We start from the raw sequence: 16,646 nt of genomic DNA, 5'->3' as shown, positions 1-16,646 counted from the left end.
TGAGGGTGAATACTTAGCATTAAGTACATTTTCAGGTTTCAACCTGTCAGTAATAAAGAAAAACAAGCTCATGGAGGATCAGTCTGATAAAAGCACTCTTCACTTCATTATAATGGAGGTCACAGGGTTTGATGAAAACATAGATTGAACCATTCATTATTGTACTGTGTTGTGAGTGTGAGACATGGTCTGTTTTTAATTGGACTGAGGTAAGATGATTTACTGTATTTAATTTCACTCCCGTAGTTTATTTCCCTGAAGGCTTTATTCCCCTTTAGCTTTTTTTTTTTTTTTTTAAATCAACCTCACTCTTACTGTCGATGTTGACATCTGTGTCTTATTCCTGCATTTTTTTTTCTTTTTATATTTATCCAAACATTAACGTTATCAGAGCACGTTATGTGCTTGCTGTGTTTCTGCATTCAAATCCAGGAACTCTGCAGGTAGAAATGAGGTTAAACTAGGCAAGGTGACCGCTTGTTGTCTAGACCCAAAGGGATTAACTCTGCAAGCTGACCACTGTGTATTTACAGGGCTTCAACTCTGTGTGTTTTATGTGTGTATCTGTTTGCAGATTACGCAGTGTGAAAATGGAGCAAAGGAAGCTCAGTGATCAGGCCAACACACTAGTGGACCTCTCAAAGGTGAGACACACATATTGTACACATCAGGGCTCCTCACTAAGCTTACAGGTTAGTAAACCATACCTAACATGCCTTTGCCCCCAAAGAATATACCACGGCATTCCTCTGTTTCCATGCTGACCTGCCCATTTCTGTGGCTTTGTGTCTCCTAGCAACCAGAACAAGTGTTAAAGCAGGGATGACTGAGTGAGAGAGAGAGAGAGGAGGAAATGAGGGGAGGGAGGGGAGTGCTTGTGTTTTTCTGTTACTGTGTGGGTGTTTGAGAATGTGAGCGAACATGTATGTGTGTGTTTGTGTGTTTGTGAAAGAGAGGAACTCAGAGGAGAGTGAAAGAGATACAGGATTAAATAAGAGGTAGACAAAGATTGAGGAAGGGTGTGTGAATGTGTGGGTGTGAGTGAGCATGTGCAGCTTTCCAAAAAGCTATGTCTTTAGCACTAAATATTTTGCCATTATGGCATCTCAATGACTCCATCTGAATTGGCTACTTGCGCATTTACCATGGTTACAGAGAGCAGAATAAGCAAAGCAGGGACACTGTGCTGCCTTCCTTTTATTCTGCAGCGACTCTCCTCTCACTCTTCTTCAACTCTTTCTTCGCAGTGTTATATCACCATGCCACTTCTTCTTTCTAGCTTCTACTCCCTGTTGGATTTTTTTTTTGTCTTTTGTTGAGTGCCTTACTAAACCTAGACAGCTTAACACTAGTAAAATAATTGTTCAGATGCTTTACTGAAGTTAGAGTACCAATACAGCAATAATAGCCATCAGAAGTAAAAGTACTGCATTAAAAGTACAAATGTAATGCAACATTAATTATAAATTTTCAAGTGTAAGTGTGTATGTGGAGGAGGTGTACATGGTTTTATATACAAGGACACCAGATAAATCTGGAGCGTTGCATAATGATTAATATGAGCACAAAGAAGAAAAACAAAACTTTCTGAAACATAATATTGATTTCAATGTTTGAACTTTTTCTCTAGTCAGATGTTTTCATGAGATGTCAGATTAATTGAAGACTCACTGAAATAAAACTATTTTGAGAAGTTTGGAGGGAAAATTACTATTTTTTTCTCCCACAAATCCCTTTAACCTGTGCAATTATAACAATGAGCTGTGTAAGGCCAGAGAGCTGCATTTATCTGAAATGATTCACAAAAATGTCAACAATGCTCGCACTCTGTTTGCAATGACTGACAAATTTACAAATCCTCCTTAACAGTTCAGCCCTGAGCTCCTTTCCACAGAGAAATTCAACAAATTTGCCAACTTTTTAACAAACAAATTTAAACAATTAGACTAAATACTAATGCCACACAGTCAAACAAGAAAGCTAGTCTGTGTCCAAAATCTAGAAATAACTCTGATGTTGTGTCACAATTTAATATGGTTGATTTAAAAATCCTACAAGAAATAGTTTGGCATCTGAAACAACAACATGCACTCTGGACATGATACCATCTGACTTTTTAGAAACAGTTTTTACCTCAGTAGAAAGTGATCTTCTACTTATAGTTAATAGTTCACTGGCATCAGGCATTTTTCCCAAGTCACTAAAGATGGCTGCTATTAAGCCCCTCCAAAAGAAAAGGACGCCGCTATAATAAACACCTATAGATCTATGTCTAACTTCTCTTTTTATAGCCAAGATTATTGAGAAAGTTGTGTTTAACCAGCTTAATGACTTTTTAAATGAAAGTGGAAATCTTGATAAATTTCAGTCCGGCTTCCGACCTCATCACAGCACTGAAACAGCTCTGGTCAAAGTTTTAAGTGACATTAGGTTGAATACTGATTCTGGTCAAGTATCAGTCCTGGTTCTGCTGGATATCAGTGCTGCATTTGATACTGTAGATCAGTGGTTTTCGAACTGGGGGTCACGACTCAATTTCAAAATATATAGCCTACATTTATCAAATAAATTTGGGATTTTCCCAGGGCTGTCAAAATCAAACCATTAAAAAATAGATAAATCTTTGAAATTAGCTAATTAAGTTTTTAACATAATAATGCATAAACAACCAAGTTAGTACACAGGCCATATTAAAAATATGAATTTGACATCATTGCTTTCTGGATTGGTTCAGGTCCTATTTAGAAGGCCGGAGTTATATTGTTACAATCGGCAGCTATGAATCTCAGCGAGTGGCCATGACTTGTGGAGTCCCCCAGGGGTCAGTCCTTGGACATCTTCTGTTCAACTTGTATCCTTATAGAACTTTGACATCAATAATCACAATTATGCAGACAAAACACAACTTTATGTGTCTTTATCACCAGATGACTGCAGCCTGAGAGTAAATCATATTGGGCAGCAGTCATCAGGTGATAAATCTGTGTCACTCTCAGGAGCAAATAAACACCTGGACGCGAGACAAATTTTCACAACTAAATGAACATAAAACTGAGATTATTCTTTTTGGTAGCAAAGAGAAGAGGGTCAGCATTGGTAAATGTCTTGAGATTCAGGCTCTAAAAATCACCGACCAAGTTCGTAACCTTGGAGTGTTGATAGACTCAGATCTGACTTTCAGCAGCCACATCAAAGCTGTCACTAAGAAGCTTTTTACCAGCTCAGAAACATCAACAGAATTAAAAGTTTAGTCTCCCAGACTTAAGTAAACCAGGAGAAATGCAAGTAATCTCCAGTAGACGGGATTGCTGTAATGAACTGTTAACAGGACTTCCTAAAAAGAGCATTAAACATCTGCAGCTCCTCCAGAATGCTGCTGCTAGAGTTTTATGAGATCTGAACACATCACACCAGTTTTATTAAATCTTTACACTGGCTTCCAGTCAGTTACAGTCTAGATTTTAAAACCCTTCTGATCTTTAACAAAACCCAGAACAGTTTAGGCAGAATACATCTGTGATATGTTCAGAGAATATAAACCTAGCAGAGCTCTTAGATCCAAAGACTCTGGTCAACTAGTCCAAACCAGAGTCCAAACTAAACATGGAGAAGCAGCATTTAGCTGTTATGCTGCAAACAAGGGGGAACAAATTACCAGTGGAGATTAAACTTTCACCAAATGTAGACACATTCAGGTTACAACCATTTCTTTTATAATGCACCTATGCATGAAAACTGCATGGTACCTTTCAACTTGTCTTGCTTTTAATAATTTTTTATTTAATTTATTATTTTATTATGATTTTTATTGTGATTTTTGCTATCTGTTGCTAAATGTTACGTTTTAATGCTTTCTTTGCACCATCTGTAATGTTTTTAATGTTTTATATAACACGCTTTAAATTGTCTTGTACAATTGCCTTATTTAGGGCAAAATAAAACATGACTACACATCTTCCTTTTTATCTTTCTTGTTTTTTCTGTTTTTATTTATTTATTTATTTATTGTTATATATAATATCCAAAAGGTTTTTAAAAAATCTGGTTACATTTTTATTCTTTCTTCTTTTTTTTTTAATAAATGGAAATTACGAGAAATAAGACAATTTGTCCATTAATCCAAGTTAGAAGACTGGCTAATAGGTTTCTCCTCCACTTTTGCAATCTTTGATGCCCTATTTATTAAAAGAGAAAACAAAAAACTTGTTGGTTGAGCTCACTCTGATATTTAGATTTAATTTCAAAAGTTTGACTTAATCCAGGAAAGCTTATTCTCATTGCAAGTTAGACTTTAGAAAACTGAATGCTGAATAATAAAAAGAAAATTCTTTGTCTCATCATTTTTATCCACTGTAGCTTTGATCTTCAGCTGTACCGCATTGTAAAACCTTGTTTTTTCATTCATTCATTTAAATATAATTAGTGGTGCTATAGTGTTGAAATGGTCGTTTTATGATGTACAACAAACAAAGTAAAATACGAGTATTTGCAAACTGTAATTGAATTTTTTACTCCGCTACATTCTGTCTCTACTGATTTGTCTTTCCCACTTTGGCATCTCTGTCTTACCACATTTACTCTCTTTTTAGCAAATCCCAAAGATTTTTTTTTTAACAAGCAGTAATGAAACAACCCTCCAAATGGTCGTCTTTGCACACATGCTTTCTGTCTGCTGGTCTTTTCAAATCGTTCTTGATGCACTGAGACATCTCTGACTCTTCTCCACAGATGCAGAGTGTCATGTATGAGCTCATGTCAGAGCTCAACGATCGCAGCGAGGACTTGGAGCGACAGATGCTGTCTCTGGAGCAGCGGGTGGAGCAGCTCACTGCAGGCTTCAACGCTCTGCCTGCACACCTCTCTGCCACCCTTAGCGCCCAGCATGCTGCCCTGGTCCACCTGCTCCGAGAAAGGGATGCAAGGGATGGCAGAGGAGGTGCAGGTGGAGGAGGTGCTGTGGTCCCGCTGTCCCAAGCTGCGTCTTTAACCAACGTGCCAGGTTCAGCTTCTCCAGTCCAGGTCGCAGCTCCTCCTCCGCCCCTAACACAGGTCTCTACTTTGTCTTTAGAGTCCCCTCTGTCTCCCCCACCCCTGAGCCCAGAGGTAAGCCTGGAGGCTAGCCCCAACCCCAACCCCTGCACCTCTAGCTGCTGAGGACAGCTCTGAGAAGCAGCAGAAGACAAATATGGGAGCAAAACAGGGAGAGAGGAGGAGGAAGGTTATTCCTCTCACATCAGACTAAAGGAGAGAAATAGGGGAAATCTGTGGAAATCTTTTGAAACTTTCACTCCATGAGAACAGGATGAAGATGGCAATGTCAGGAGAAGTAATGGGATAAAGATGGACCACAGTCTTAAGGGATGAGACATGTTCAGGATGTTGGAGGAGCTTTTTTTTTTTTTTTTTTTTTTTTTTTGATGAAGGCAAGAGAAGAAAAATGGAGACAAAATGAAGACTCTAAAAGGTGTGAGGGGGAGGAAGGATGTCAGGATGGTGAGAAATGGAGGTAGAGAGAATGAGGAGGGGGTTGAGACAGGAGGAGAAATAACTAAGAATAATTATACGAACTCCTAAATGGAATCCTCTCCAATAACTGCAAAAGGCCTTTTATTCTCTCTCTCTCTTTCTCTCCCTCTTTCCCCTTCTCTGAATCTCTCACTCCCTTCATCAGGAATTAATGACCATGACTTTTTATCCTTATGATGTATTTTCTATCTGAATGCTAATTGTGTGTTAACAAGCATCCCTTTAACAGAAGGTTCGATCAATACGACCGTGATGCTAAAAAAAAAAAAATGAAACTAGCGGCATGCACCACACACACACACACACACTCTAACACACACACAACATGCAATACAAGTTAGTGCAGACATAATTACACCATCTCTCATAAAAGCAGGCCCTCTTTCCACACACACACACACACGTAAAAATGCACTAGTCCACGTGATAACACTAAAGCCTATACTGCCAAGCACTTGATGCACTGTCTATCTCCATCAAGCACTGCCACACTGTAAAAAATGTTCATCCAAACAACGTTTCTCCTGTGGGTGTGAGCTAATGCAGCAGTTTAGACTTACGATGCATAGTTGTGACATTTTAACAACTCAGCTGGGAGAACTGGAACCAGTCACTGGGCAACACAAATTACAGATGAAGCTGAAATAAGCAAAAAGAACGTGAGTCATCAACCATTAGTGACGTTGAAGATGGTAGCAGATGGTGCAATAAGATAGCACAACTACAACAGGGCTTTATTACTGCATTTACTAAATCACACATGAACTTAAGTGATGTTTAAGTGTACCCATATGTTTGTTGTACTGAGATGAGACTTTGATGGTGTTTTGCAGGGTGGCCATAGAAAATGGACAATTAATAGTTGTATCAAGTGCATTAATTTTTAGGTGGTTGTTGGAAGAAAGAAGCTAAAAATAAATTGTTTATGTTTTTATTGCTTATTTAAACCAGTTCTCAAAATATTTTCAACTGTTTCAAAGATATGAAAAATACTGACTCTGCAAGTCAGTTCTTTGCACAGACTTGATGCTCCACATCTAGTGTGAGTTCTTACTTGTTATTAAATTTACAATCCAGAGGTCTACAGCCAGTTAGCATAACAATCAAAGCTCTCTCTAACTATAAAATATTGTTTAATTTCTAGTTATATGAATTTAGAATGACTGAGATGCTTCAGAATATTTTACTTCCTTTGTTCTCTCAGATAATGTGTGTAGAATGGCCTAAACATTGACTTCACACAGACTATTTAACTGACTTGATAACAAAACAACACTGACTTAGCTGTATTATTATAAGTTTACATGATTAAAATGTTTTCCATGCATGGCTTTGGCCATGACCCTCACTTTACTGCCATTCTTGTCAGACTTGGAGTCCCAAAAACAGCTCACTGTTATCATGAATGTATTCTGTGCAAAGAAAAACACTTAGAAATACACCTTTGCTTGCTCGATCATGTAAACTAAGACGCACATACACAGCTATATTCACACACACACAAACACATCACACACATCAACAACCAAAGTGCTCTCTCTTAAATGGACTTCAATAAAAGGCAGGGAACGCTGCTGTCACTGGGGACAAAAGATAGCAGAAGCAGGCGTTGCAGATATCTTTGACAATATTTCTGAGGGAATAACTGTGAAAAAATGGGCATGGACATGTTTGAGTGGAGCACATGGACTGCTCTAGAAGGAGGTGGACTACGGATGATCATAAGGGAACACAAATAAACCTTTCAAAGGATCAATGGCCATGAAGGAACAGCTGTTCTTGAAATAAATAAGATTTATCTGAAAGGAATTCTAAGGGTGTGATGGGAAAAGAGACAAAAATATTTTGCTTTGGAGACAATACTGAAAACTATCTTATAGCGACACGCTGTGGCCGGAATACTGAATTACATGCGCTTGGAATATTGTACAGTATGCTCTTAACAATTTTAGCTTTGTATTGCTTAGTCTTTTCTACCATTATGATTAAACAGTTTCAGCTGATATCTAACATTATTAAACTATAGTATTCTTCTCATTCGTCATGACAATTATGATATATGTATTATCAATATATAAATAATTATGAACAAGGAAAGTGCCGTTTGAGGTTGAAATTATTTTGTAATTTTATTTTATCAGAGAGAATTAATAAAGTATATATCTATAACATAATAGCTTCCATGTTTTCTGAGTCACAGTTATTTATTCATCTTGGTTTTTATTGTTTTTAATTTTTTTTCCATGCGTCATATATATATATATATATATATATATATATATATATATATATGTATATATATATATATATATATATATATTTGTCAGAAGGTGCGCCAACAATACGCACATTTTGCCTTAAACAGGATATATGTGCTTCTCTGTATTGTAGACACTAAATTTTGAATATCTCATTTCTGGAGGACACGTTTTTTTTGTTTGTTTGTTTGTTTTGTTTTGTTTTGTTTTTTTGTTTTGTTTTGTTTTGTTTTGTTTTTTCACTTTTTTAATTCATGAAGGAACTGTTTGCTTCATGAGGGATATTTTATATTATTGGGTTTCCATGGATTTTATCTGTCCAGTTTTTAACTTCCCTGCTCTTTTTTCCCCCAAACACATCAGCCTTGGAAAAGTAATGGTAAGTTAGAAAACTGTGTACACATCAGCAAGCCATAGTGTGTTTATCTGAATTAATAAATACATGTTCAGTAACGAGGCAATGACATTTGGCTCGCTAGAAACTACAGCCAAGTAATAAGCAAAACGCAATTAAAGATTAAAAAGTTTGGATAAGCTGTGCAAGTAAACATGCTGGCTCAAATGCAATTATTTGTAATAATGTAAATTAAAATTAATTGATTTCAAAGTGTGTCGGATTAATTTTAACTGAAAGGACAGTCATGTTGTGTAAATAAAAATTGATTAAGTGTTTGTGGATGAGTGGGTGTGTAGCTGTTTGTGCTTGTATTAATCTTTGTGAGGTTCAATACACAAAGTTTTCTGACCCTTTAAACTCTTAATAATGTCTCTGAGTCTGTATATGTTTTACATGTTTTTCTCAAAAAAAAACAAAAAAAATCAAGTTTTATGAACATTGTTTTGAAATCCCTTGCTAAAGACAGAAAAATACTATTTAAATAAGTATTCACAGCCTTTATACATAGTTTTAAAAACAGTTATGTAAACATGATGTCTTCTTGTGAATTGTCCTACAAGCTTGGACCACCTTTCAAACGAAGGCTTCTTCCATATTTGTTGGCAGAAATAATTAAGGTGTGCCTAGATGGATGGGGAGTGTTAGTGCAGTAATGTGTTCAAACTCTGGCTGGGTTAGTCCAGCACCTTTACAGTTTTCCTGAAACCATTCCAGTGTTTTTATATCTGATGCTACAGTGTGTATCATCTTGAACTGTGACCCTGAAAACAGCTTTCACTAAGGATTGCTGTTTGTTTTTCTATGCCTGTTGGCCCCCTGTCCTGACTTTTTTCTAATGTCTTGTCATTAAAAAAACAAAAAAAAAAAGAAAGAAAGAAAAAAAACATCCAGACACAATCATGCTGCTATCACCATGTTTGACTTTTGGGATGGTATTACTGAGGTTTAACTATTACTACACAAGTTGTCAGGAATTATAGTAGCTCAGCTTTTGTTTAATCAAATAAGTAGATACTACTTTCAATAGTCTGGGAGTCATTTAAATGTCCTCTTGTGAAGATCCCAACAGACCAGTGTACCTTTTAGAGAGATCAGCATTTATCCACAATAAATTAATGATTGTTTGAGTGCTGCAACAACTGTCCTTTTGTAATGTCCTCCTGTCTACACACACACACACACACACACAAAGAATTTAATCAGTTTATAAACGAGACTGACAGAACAAAAGGAAGAAACTTTAAAACACAGAATCTTAACCCGTTAAGGCCCAGCCCATGAAAAAATGGCAAGAAAAGTCCATTTTTTAAAAATATGAGGTCTTTATTTGGCCATTTAACAAAATGTAACAAAAAAATTTACATTTTTTTTGGGGGGGGGGGGGGGGTTATCTATCATTTATTACCATGTGATATATTAAAAATATTATACTATGGTTTTCTGCTTCTTAGTATCTATTAGGGGACAGAGGACAAGTATCAGATTGTGTTCAACGGGATTTTAAGCAAAGTTTATACCATAAATTGAAGCAAAATGTCTCAGAAACTGTATGTGACAAAAATGTCACGTTGGGTTCTTATGGGTAAACAGTGAGCGTTACTGACATCCTCAGATGGTACTCCCATCCGAAGGTTCATCCACCCAGTGTGTTATCATGATACCCCTGATGATCCACCTCATCCCACCATAAACTTTTATTAAATCATTCAACTCACATTGTTGTCATGTGGTCTTTGCTCACGAACTCCTCTGTATACTGTCGTATCCTTGAGTCAAATGTCTGTATGATGACTAAAGCTTGGCAAAATTTGAGTTGTGCAGTGGGACCATGGGTCTCATTCACACATATTTTTGCAAAATCTTCATACGTTTATTCTTAAATTGTATTTAAGATGTTTTTATAGAAACCCCTCGTGAGACTGGCAGTCCATGAACAAACATAGACAGAGAGGAGGAAATATAAGCAGATGAATGAATGTAAATAATAATAAAGATGTGCACTGAAACTTGTTTGTCCTCCTTTTTAAAGTGATGCACATGGTTATAAATAATCACACAGTGACAATCAAATTATAAAAAAGCAGCTTTATGTTGCCAATGAGCGATTAATTGCTCCTGAACATCAGACAGCAAGATTACTGATTGGTCCCATCAGCGATTCAGGGCGCACAGCTCAACGACAAAATGGAAACCATAGAATATATTTTCATCTCGTTTTACATATTATTCTTTCTATAGTTTGTAAAGCAAGTTACCACCTACTGTGTCCAAACACATGCAGCATCCTTTTCATATGTGGTGCACCGATGAAGTGAGCGCATGCATCTGATGGAATAAAACCTCTAGGTGAGTCTGAAGGTTGGTCAGTGGTGTGATTAAGGGATGGCAAGGCAAGTTTATTTGCATAGCACAGTTCATGACCAAGATAATTCAAGGTGCTTTACATTGGCGATTTTAAAGTGGGGCGCATAAAGCATTAAAAAGTACATGAAAAACAAACTTTGAAAAGAAATAAAATCAATTAAATAAAAACAGAAAAGGGGAAAACACAACAAAGATTAATGCAAATCTTCTTGCACCAAATGAAACCAATTATTATAATAAAAAGCCATTGTTGTAATAAATGTTATTAATTGAAGATCATATTCTGCGGGTGGATCTGGGAGTTGCAGATGACTTGGACATTTATGAAGTGATATTTCCATCTTTATATCTGTTGAAGAAACAAATATTGGGAGGGAGCTTTAATGCACAAGTGTATGCAGTCCACTGCACCAGTGGTGAATTCTGTGTCTTTTTCACCTGACTAGGATTTGTTTATTTATTGTTTTAAGAAGATCAGTTTTATCAATAACTGTTGAAAAAGGTTGAAATCTGTTTGCTCTCTACTTTAAAACTTGTTTGCTTAAAAGAGTTCTCACTTTTTCGTCAAAACAGACTAACCAACAACTTTATTTTACTGAGATTATATTAACAATATATTAAGGACAAGCAATAGAATTAAATCCCCTCTTGACTGCGACTTATTCTTTAATTAATTAAATGAATGAACAATGTTAGGACATGATTTGCAATATCTTGTAATTTATTGTTAAATAACAAAAAAAGCTTTTCAATTTACCAAAAAATGCTGTATTTTAAAAATCAGACTAAAAAGAACATTACTGTAATTTTAATATGATGCCATCACTCAGATGTTTGGAAGAGCATTCCTGGGTGTCTGTATGATATTTTAAGAACAGTAGAAGTAGATGGATTTAAAAACAAATTTGTTCATAAGAACAGTTGGTAAAGTATTATATCAAGTCTACAATGTGTTGCAATGATGTTTTGTTTTACATGAAACCTTAGAAATAAAAGAGGGTTTATTTCTTTTTCACATGACTATAATTTATATATATATTTTTTTTTTTCAAGGGTGTCAATTTTGATATTGACAACTGTTCAAAAAGGTAGAAATCAGTCTGCGCTCCACTTTAGTTTTAAACCTTTTTTGCTTGCTTAAAGATATTTTTTCACATTCTCATCAAAACAGACTTACTGTATAACTGTATTTTTTACCCCAAGTGTTTTATGCAAATGTTCATGTGGGAATTAATTCACTTGAGCGTGAAAGCATCATCACAATAATTAAGATGACTCTTCTCAACTAATGCAATAGATTATTTTCAATGAAAACAAGCTTCATATAAATCCAGCCTGTTGTGTGTTTTGCTCAACGTGAACAGAGGTGTGAAAGATATGCAGCCTGAGGTGTTGCCATCATCAAGGCAACACACATACCCATGTGCGATGTGCTTGTCATCTATGCTATTTACTGGCAGGTACTGCTGCCCCCCCGGGGGCTTTCATCATCTCTTATCAGGCTATGTGAATTTTCATGATTGTGCTCTATAATTTAAAAGCCAGGGTAATGTCCTTATTGGTCTCTGCATCTCTCTACGTTGTTCAGGAAACCCATTTACATTCTCAGGATTGCTGTCTGAGCCAAGACGAGCAACAGATGCAGATATAATAATGGAAATTGGGAGACGGTTTTAGTCATATTCCAGCCAAAAATAATTAGATTACGTCTACTGGAAAACTTTATTACACAAGAACATTTTACTAAAAGCAAAATGAAGGAACTGCCAAGAATATGACATCAGAAAGCACATAACCAGAGTGAAGAAAACACACTCTTTTTTTTAGGTTTTATTATGAAAGAAAAAGCGCTAATGAAGCTGATCACTTTCCAAAATTAATTTAGTTACATTTTTCAGATATTGGCAGTTGTGGCTCAAAAGGGGCAGGTTGTGCACTGATAACACAGTTTGCAGGTCAGTCAACATATTGAGTAAGACAATAAACCTCAAATGGCTCGTTGCCATAGACGCAATGCCTGTGGGTGAATGAGAGGCAACACATTGGATAAAAGCACCACACTGTAGAAATACAGTCTGTTTAAAAACATCACAAAAGACTTTGAATAAGACATTAAACCTGAGAATGACACAGGTAAACTGTCTAGACAGAATGTGCCTATCCTCATCTTCATCTTCATCACGAAAACCCATTCCTGCAACTTTTCTCCCCTTCTTTGAGGATTCTAGTGGTGGAGTTATTGTTATGCATTGCACTAAACCCAAGGTTAATGTGTTTGAATGTGGCAGAAGAACAAGTATTTTGAATACATTTTAAATACATTTAAAAAACAGATGCTACCCTTGTGATAAAAGCTTAAAAAAAAAGAAGGCATGGCGGCACCTGAAAAATAACAACTTTACTAACAATAAAACCTGCTAACCTCTACACTGCTTTCTAGGGATGTTTTTTTAATGGTATAGATGTCAAAATTCAATTCTTAAAGAACATTGGAGCATTTAGTTTGTGCCAACGTTTCTTTAATTATTAGTTTACAGTTCTTGAAAAATCACAGGCTAATGTTGGTTTAACATTTTGTGTGTGCTGTTAAATTATGAGGAAAGATTTTATTCTCCCCAGGATAAAGGGTACAAGTGTTGCTCACATTTCTGAAAACATTTCTGGCAGTCTTCAACAGACTGCTGTTTTCTTTAGTCTGCTATAGGGATAATGTTGCCCCACATTCCTTACATTTTTTTCTGGGTGAAAACTTTGATGCTTATCAGTATAAATGTGTGGTGGCTGTAGCTCAGGCGGGAGAGCAGTTGTCTGCCATCCAGAAAGTTGGTAGGTGAATTCCAGGCTTCCCCTGACTCCTGTTAACACAATAAGTCCTGAAATAAGTTTTCCATACTGGGATCATTAATCCCAATAATTATCTGACGGCTGTTTCAGTTGGAAGGTTGAGTTCAACAGTTCAACCCCCGCAGCAGACTAACCACTTACATTTCTGTAGGTGGGTGTTTTTTCTATGGTAGCATTGCTTCACATGACTGTAGCCACAACCAGTGACTACTAGAGTCACACATGCATGGTGTTTTGCAGTGCAGACTTGAATTCTGGGTTCATTGCTCTGGTGGAGTATTCACTGGAAAGTTGAGAATAGTTAGATTGATTGCCATCTGTATGAATCCTGCCTTAAACTGTGTAGGACTGTGCCATGTCGAAAATGTGTCCTTGAGAAAGTTTCCATTGGTCTACAGCTTCTAAAACACCCAGTTTAAAACATTCTCTTGCCAATTACTTAAATATTTTTAGTGAAAGGAGCTCCAGCGCATATGGAAAGTTCAACGGGATACACAACACAACCTGTAAACAACCATGTAATTTGAACATCAAACTATTTTCTGCTGCTTGCTAAAGGATAGACAGCTGCCATGAGTTTGGTTTCCCTGTGTAGAAACAACAGATAGAAAAGAGACTGTAAAGATAAAACACACTATAAACTCAAATGGCATTATCACTTTACTTCCTGTCATCTTGGGATTTTTTTTAAATACAAATTTGCTAAATATAAACAGGCATGTGAATTATGGATTAAAAACGTTTGGGTCAGTCTCAATGGCTAATTGTGGCTTGTAGTAGCTTGTCATTTCATCCATTCTGTAGAGCACATGCTAAATAGTTATACAGTCCCACTACCATCCCTCCCAGTGCAAAAACCTCCACTTTTAAAATGATAATGGTGGAAAACGGATGTGCAAGCTGTAACTAGGTTGCAATGCCTGTAGAATTTGATATTACAAGGAAATCTGGGACAGGTTGTGAAAAAAAAACAGCTGTCGACTCAGAGTTTGGGCCTACTGGACAGATTTAAGACAGAAAACATGAAAAATGTGCCATGTGTCCTTTTGTTTGTGGTTCTGTTCTGCTTTCCCTCTATGAAGACCAGTTGTTTTTCAGGACTAAAAGCAGAAACCTAGTCCCACAGGCCTGCTGTGTCAGTGAGGATTGCAGTGAGGGTCGTGTTTTTGTAGTGTTTTGTCTAACATGTAAGCAGAAGAGGAGGAACACATTTGGTGTTAGAGGTTGGCTTCCATTATCGCTTGCCTGTGCTGCTCTGATCATGTGGTTTACCTGTCAGATGTAATGTCATCATTTTTACAATCAGCCTAAAGGCCACCAGGAGACTTATCACAGCTGTATCTATTACCTCTGACTTCACAGTGCTCAGCTGAGCTGTGCTAGAAGTCTCTTCTAACTCTGTATAATATAGATCTTTAAGCAGTTTGGCAAATGCAACACATGAGAACTCACATGTATGTTTGTATCTCTGTATATATACTGTATATGTACAGGTGCATCACTAAGATTGTGTTCATTGTTCTCATGTGTGTAGCTGTGGATGTGTTACTAAGTGCCTGAGCAGGTAGTGTGGAGGTTTCATTGTGAGCTGGACTGTGGTGTTACCGTGGTGATGATGAAAGGAAAAATACTGTTATAGTAAGAAATGAAGCTGCAATTCACAAAAGCAATGCACTAGACCCTCAAAAAACCACCACAGGATGGTTGCATGCGCCATACACACACAAACAAATAATGTGACAAAAATGTATTCCTTCAAACAAATGCAAAATAAATATATCTTAAAAAATACTAATTAAATAGATTTAAGAAATGGTTTGTTAGTCTTTTCATCAAAAGCGCTCAGATGTTTCTTGCCCTCCTCTGCAAGTCACCTGATGCTTCTGCCAACACACGTCCCCATCATCAAGAGTATATGTGCATAAACTATTCTCTCCTCTGTACCATTTTGTCTTTGTGTACTTAGCTTCTACCATTAATATGCTCCATTAGAGTCTCAACACCTCCACACTTTTAAAGCTTTTCTTAACCTCAGCACTTTAACTTCTTACAATAATGCTCACCATCACTCACTCACTCACTTCAATCCTCCTTTCACAGACAACCGCATAGACATTTTCACTCCTAACTTGGAACTTATTGTGCAAAATAGATGAGTAAGGAGTTTGTAGGAAAATGCTTTCAGCCTTTCTTTTTGTTCAATTAACTTTTTTTGTGCTAAGTCCATTAGCGATATAACTGGATCAGTGTAACTCTGTTGGAAGCAATGCTTTTAAAGTTCTTGAAACGTTAACTTGCGCTTTTGTTGGTGTAACCAATCAGTTTGCAAGCTCTTGAATATTTACTCCAAGCTTTAGTTTAGTGTACAGTCAGCTTCCAGAGCATTAAAATCTAACACACTGTAACAATACTGCTGAGCCTTTGATTTTTTTTAAATCGATAAATGTTTTATGTAGTTTTATTGCCAAAACTAAGAAAGCCTGATCTGCAAATAAAAATTCATACAGACATGGAGTGTGCATATATTTCCAGCCAGGCACTGAATTTAAAAGGATAATGGCTCCTAGAAATTGAAAGCATAGTTAAGGGATACTCATCATCTCTATGGGGAGCTGGTTTCTACATGACTACAGTTTTTCCCCTAAAACTAAAAATGACGTGATTGTGTGTGGTTCAGGTTCCTGTGTAGACAGCAGCAGTGGGGCCAAGCCATACCATTGTCACCTTTAGCTGGTACAGTTTTGGCTCCATGGCAACACTGACCACCCACACTCTCCTCAGGCTGCATAAAGAGGACGTGACGGCATGTGCGTGAGGCACTGAGCATAGGTTGTGATTTAACCTATTTTTTATGCTGTTCGTTTAAATTGGGATGAAGGGAGAGACTAGGTTTTTAATGATACCACAGGAGATTTAAGCTTTCCTTCGTCGTCTGACAGGACTTCCACTGACATAACTGGGCTATCTATTACTTCACTGCATATTAAACTCACAGCCAGGGCACAATGTCATTTACATCCTAAATTCTTAGCTTTTCTTTCCTCTCTTTTTCATGCTTCTCACCCAAGAGATTGTATTTGAGGCAGGTCTTGTAAGAAGCTGCCGGCTGGCTGAAATTGAGGCATTCAGCCAATTAAAGATCAGGATTGGTTCACCACATAACAGCAGTGTTGCCCATCTGGCTTTCTGCATCCAGGTGGGATTCTGGTATATAGTTCAAATGGAATGAGATATTTTAAGCATCTTAGCCACACTCG

At 36.9% G+C, this 16,646-nt stretch overlaps 1 protein-coding gene across 1 annotated transcript in view; it reads left to right on the top strand.

Moving 5' to 3' along the window:
• The window catches only part of kcnn3 (potassium intermediate/small conductance calcium-activated channel, subfamily N, member 3), a 65,384-nt gene extending 59,967 nt beyond the window's left edge, over positions 1 to 5,417 (top strand). Inside the window, exons 9-10 of the mRNA XM_041988821.1 lie at positions 575 to 644; positions 4,729 to 5,417. Of these exons, the coding sequence (XP_041844755.1) occupies positions 575 to 644; positions 4,729 to 5,154 (496 nt within the window). The 3' untranslated portion in view covers positions 5,155 to 5,417. The remainder of the gene's footprint in view (positions 1 to 574; positions 645 to 4,728) is intronic.
• Positions 5,418 to 16,646: the final 11,229 nt, after the last annotated feature.

This window comes from Melanotaenia boesemani, chromosome 6 (genome assembly GCF_017639745.1).
Source record: "Melanotaenia boesemani isolate fMelBoe1 chromosome 6, fMelBoe1.pri, whole genome shotgun sequence".
NCBI lineage: Eukaryota > Metazoa > Chordata > Actinopteri > Atheriniformes > Melanotaeniidae > Melanotaenia > Melanotaenia boesemani.
This window is presented reverse-complemented; position numbering and strand designations above follow the sequence as displayed.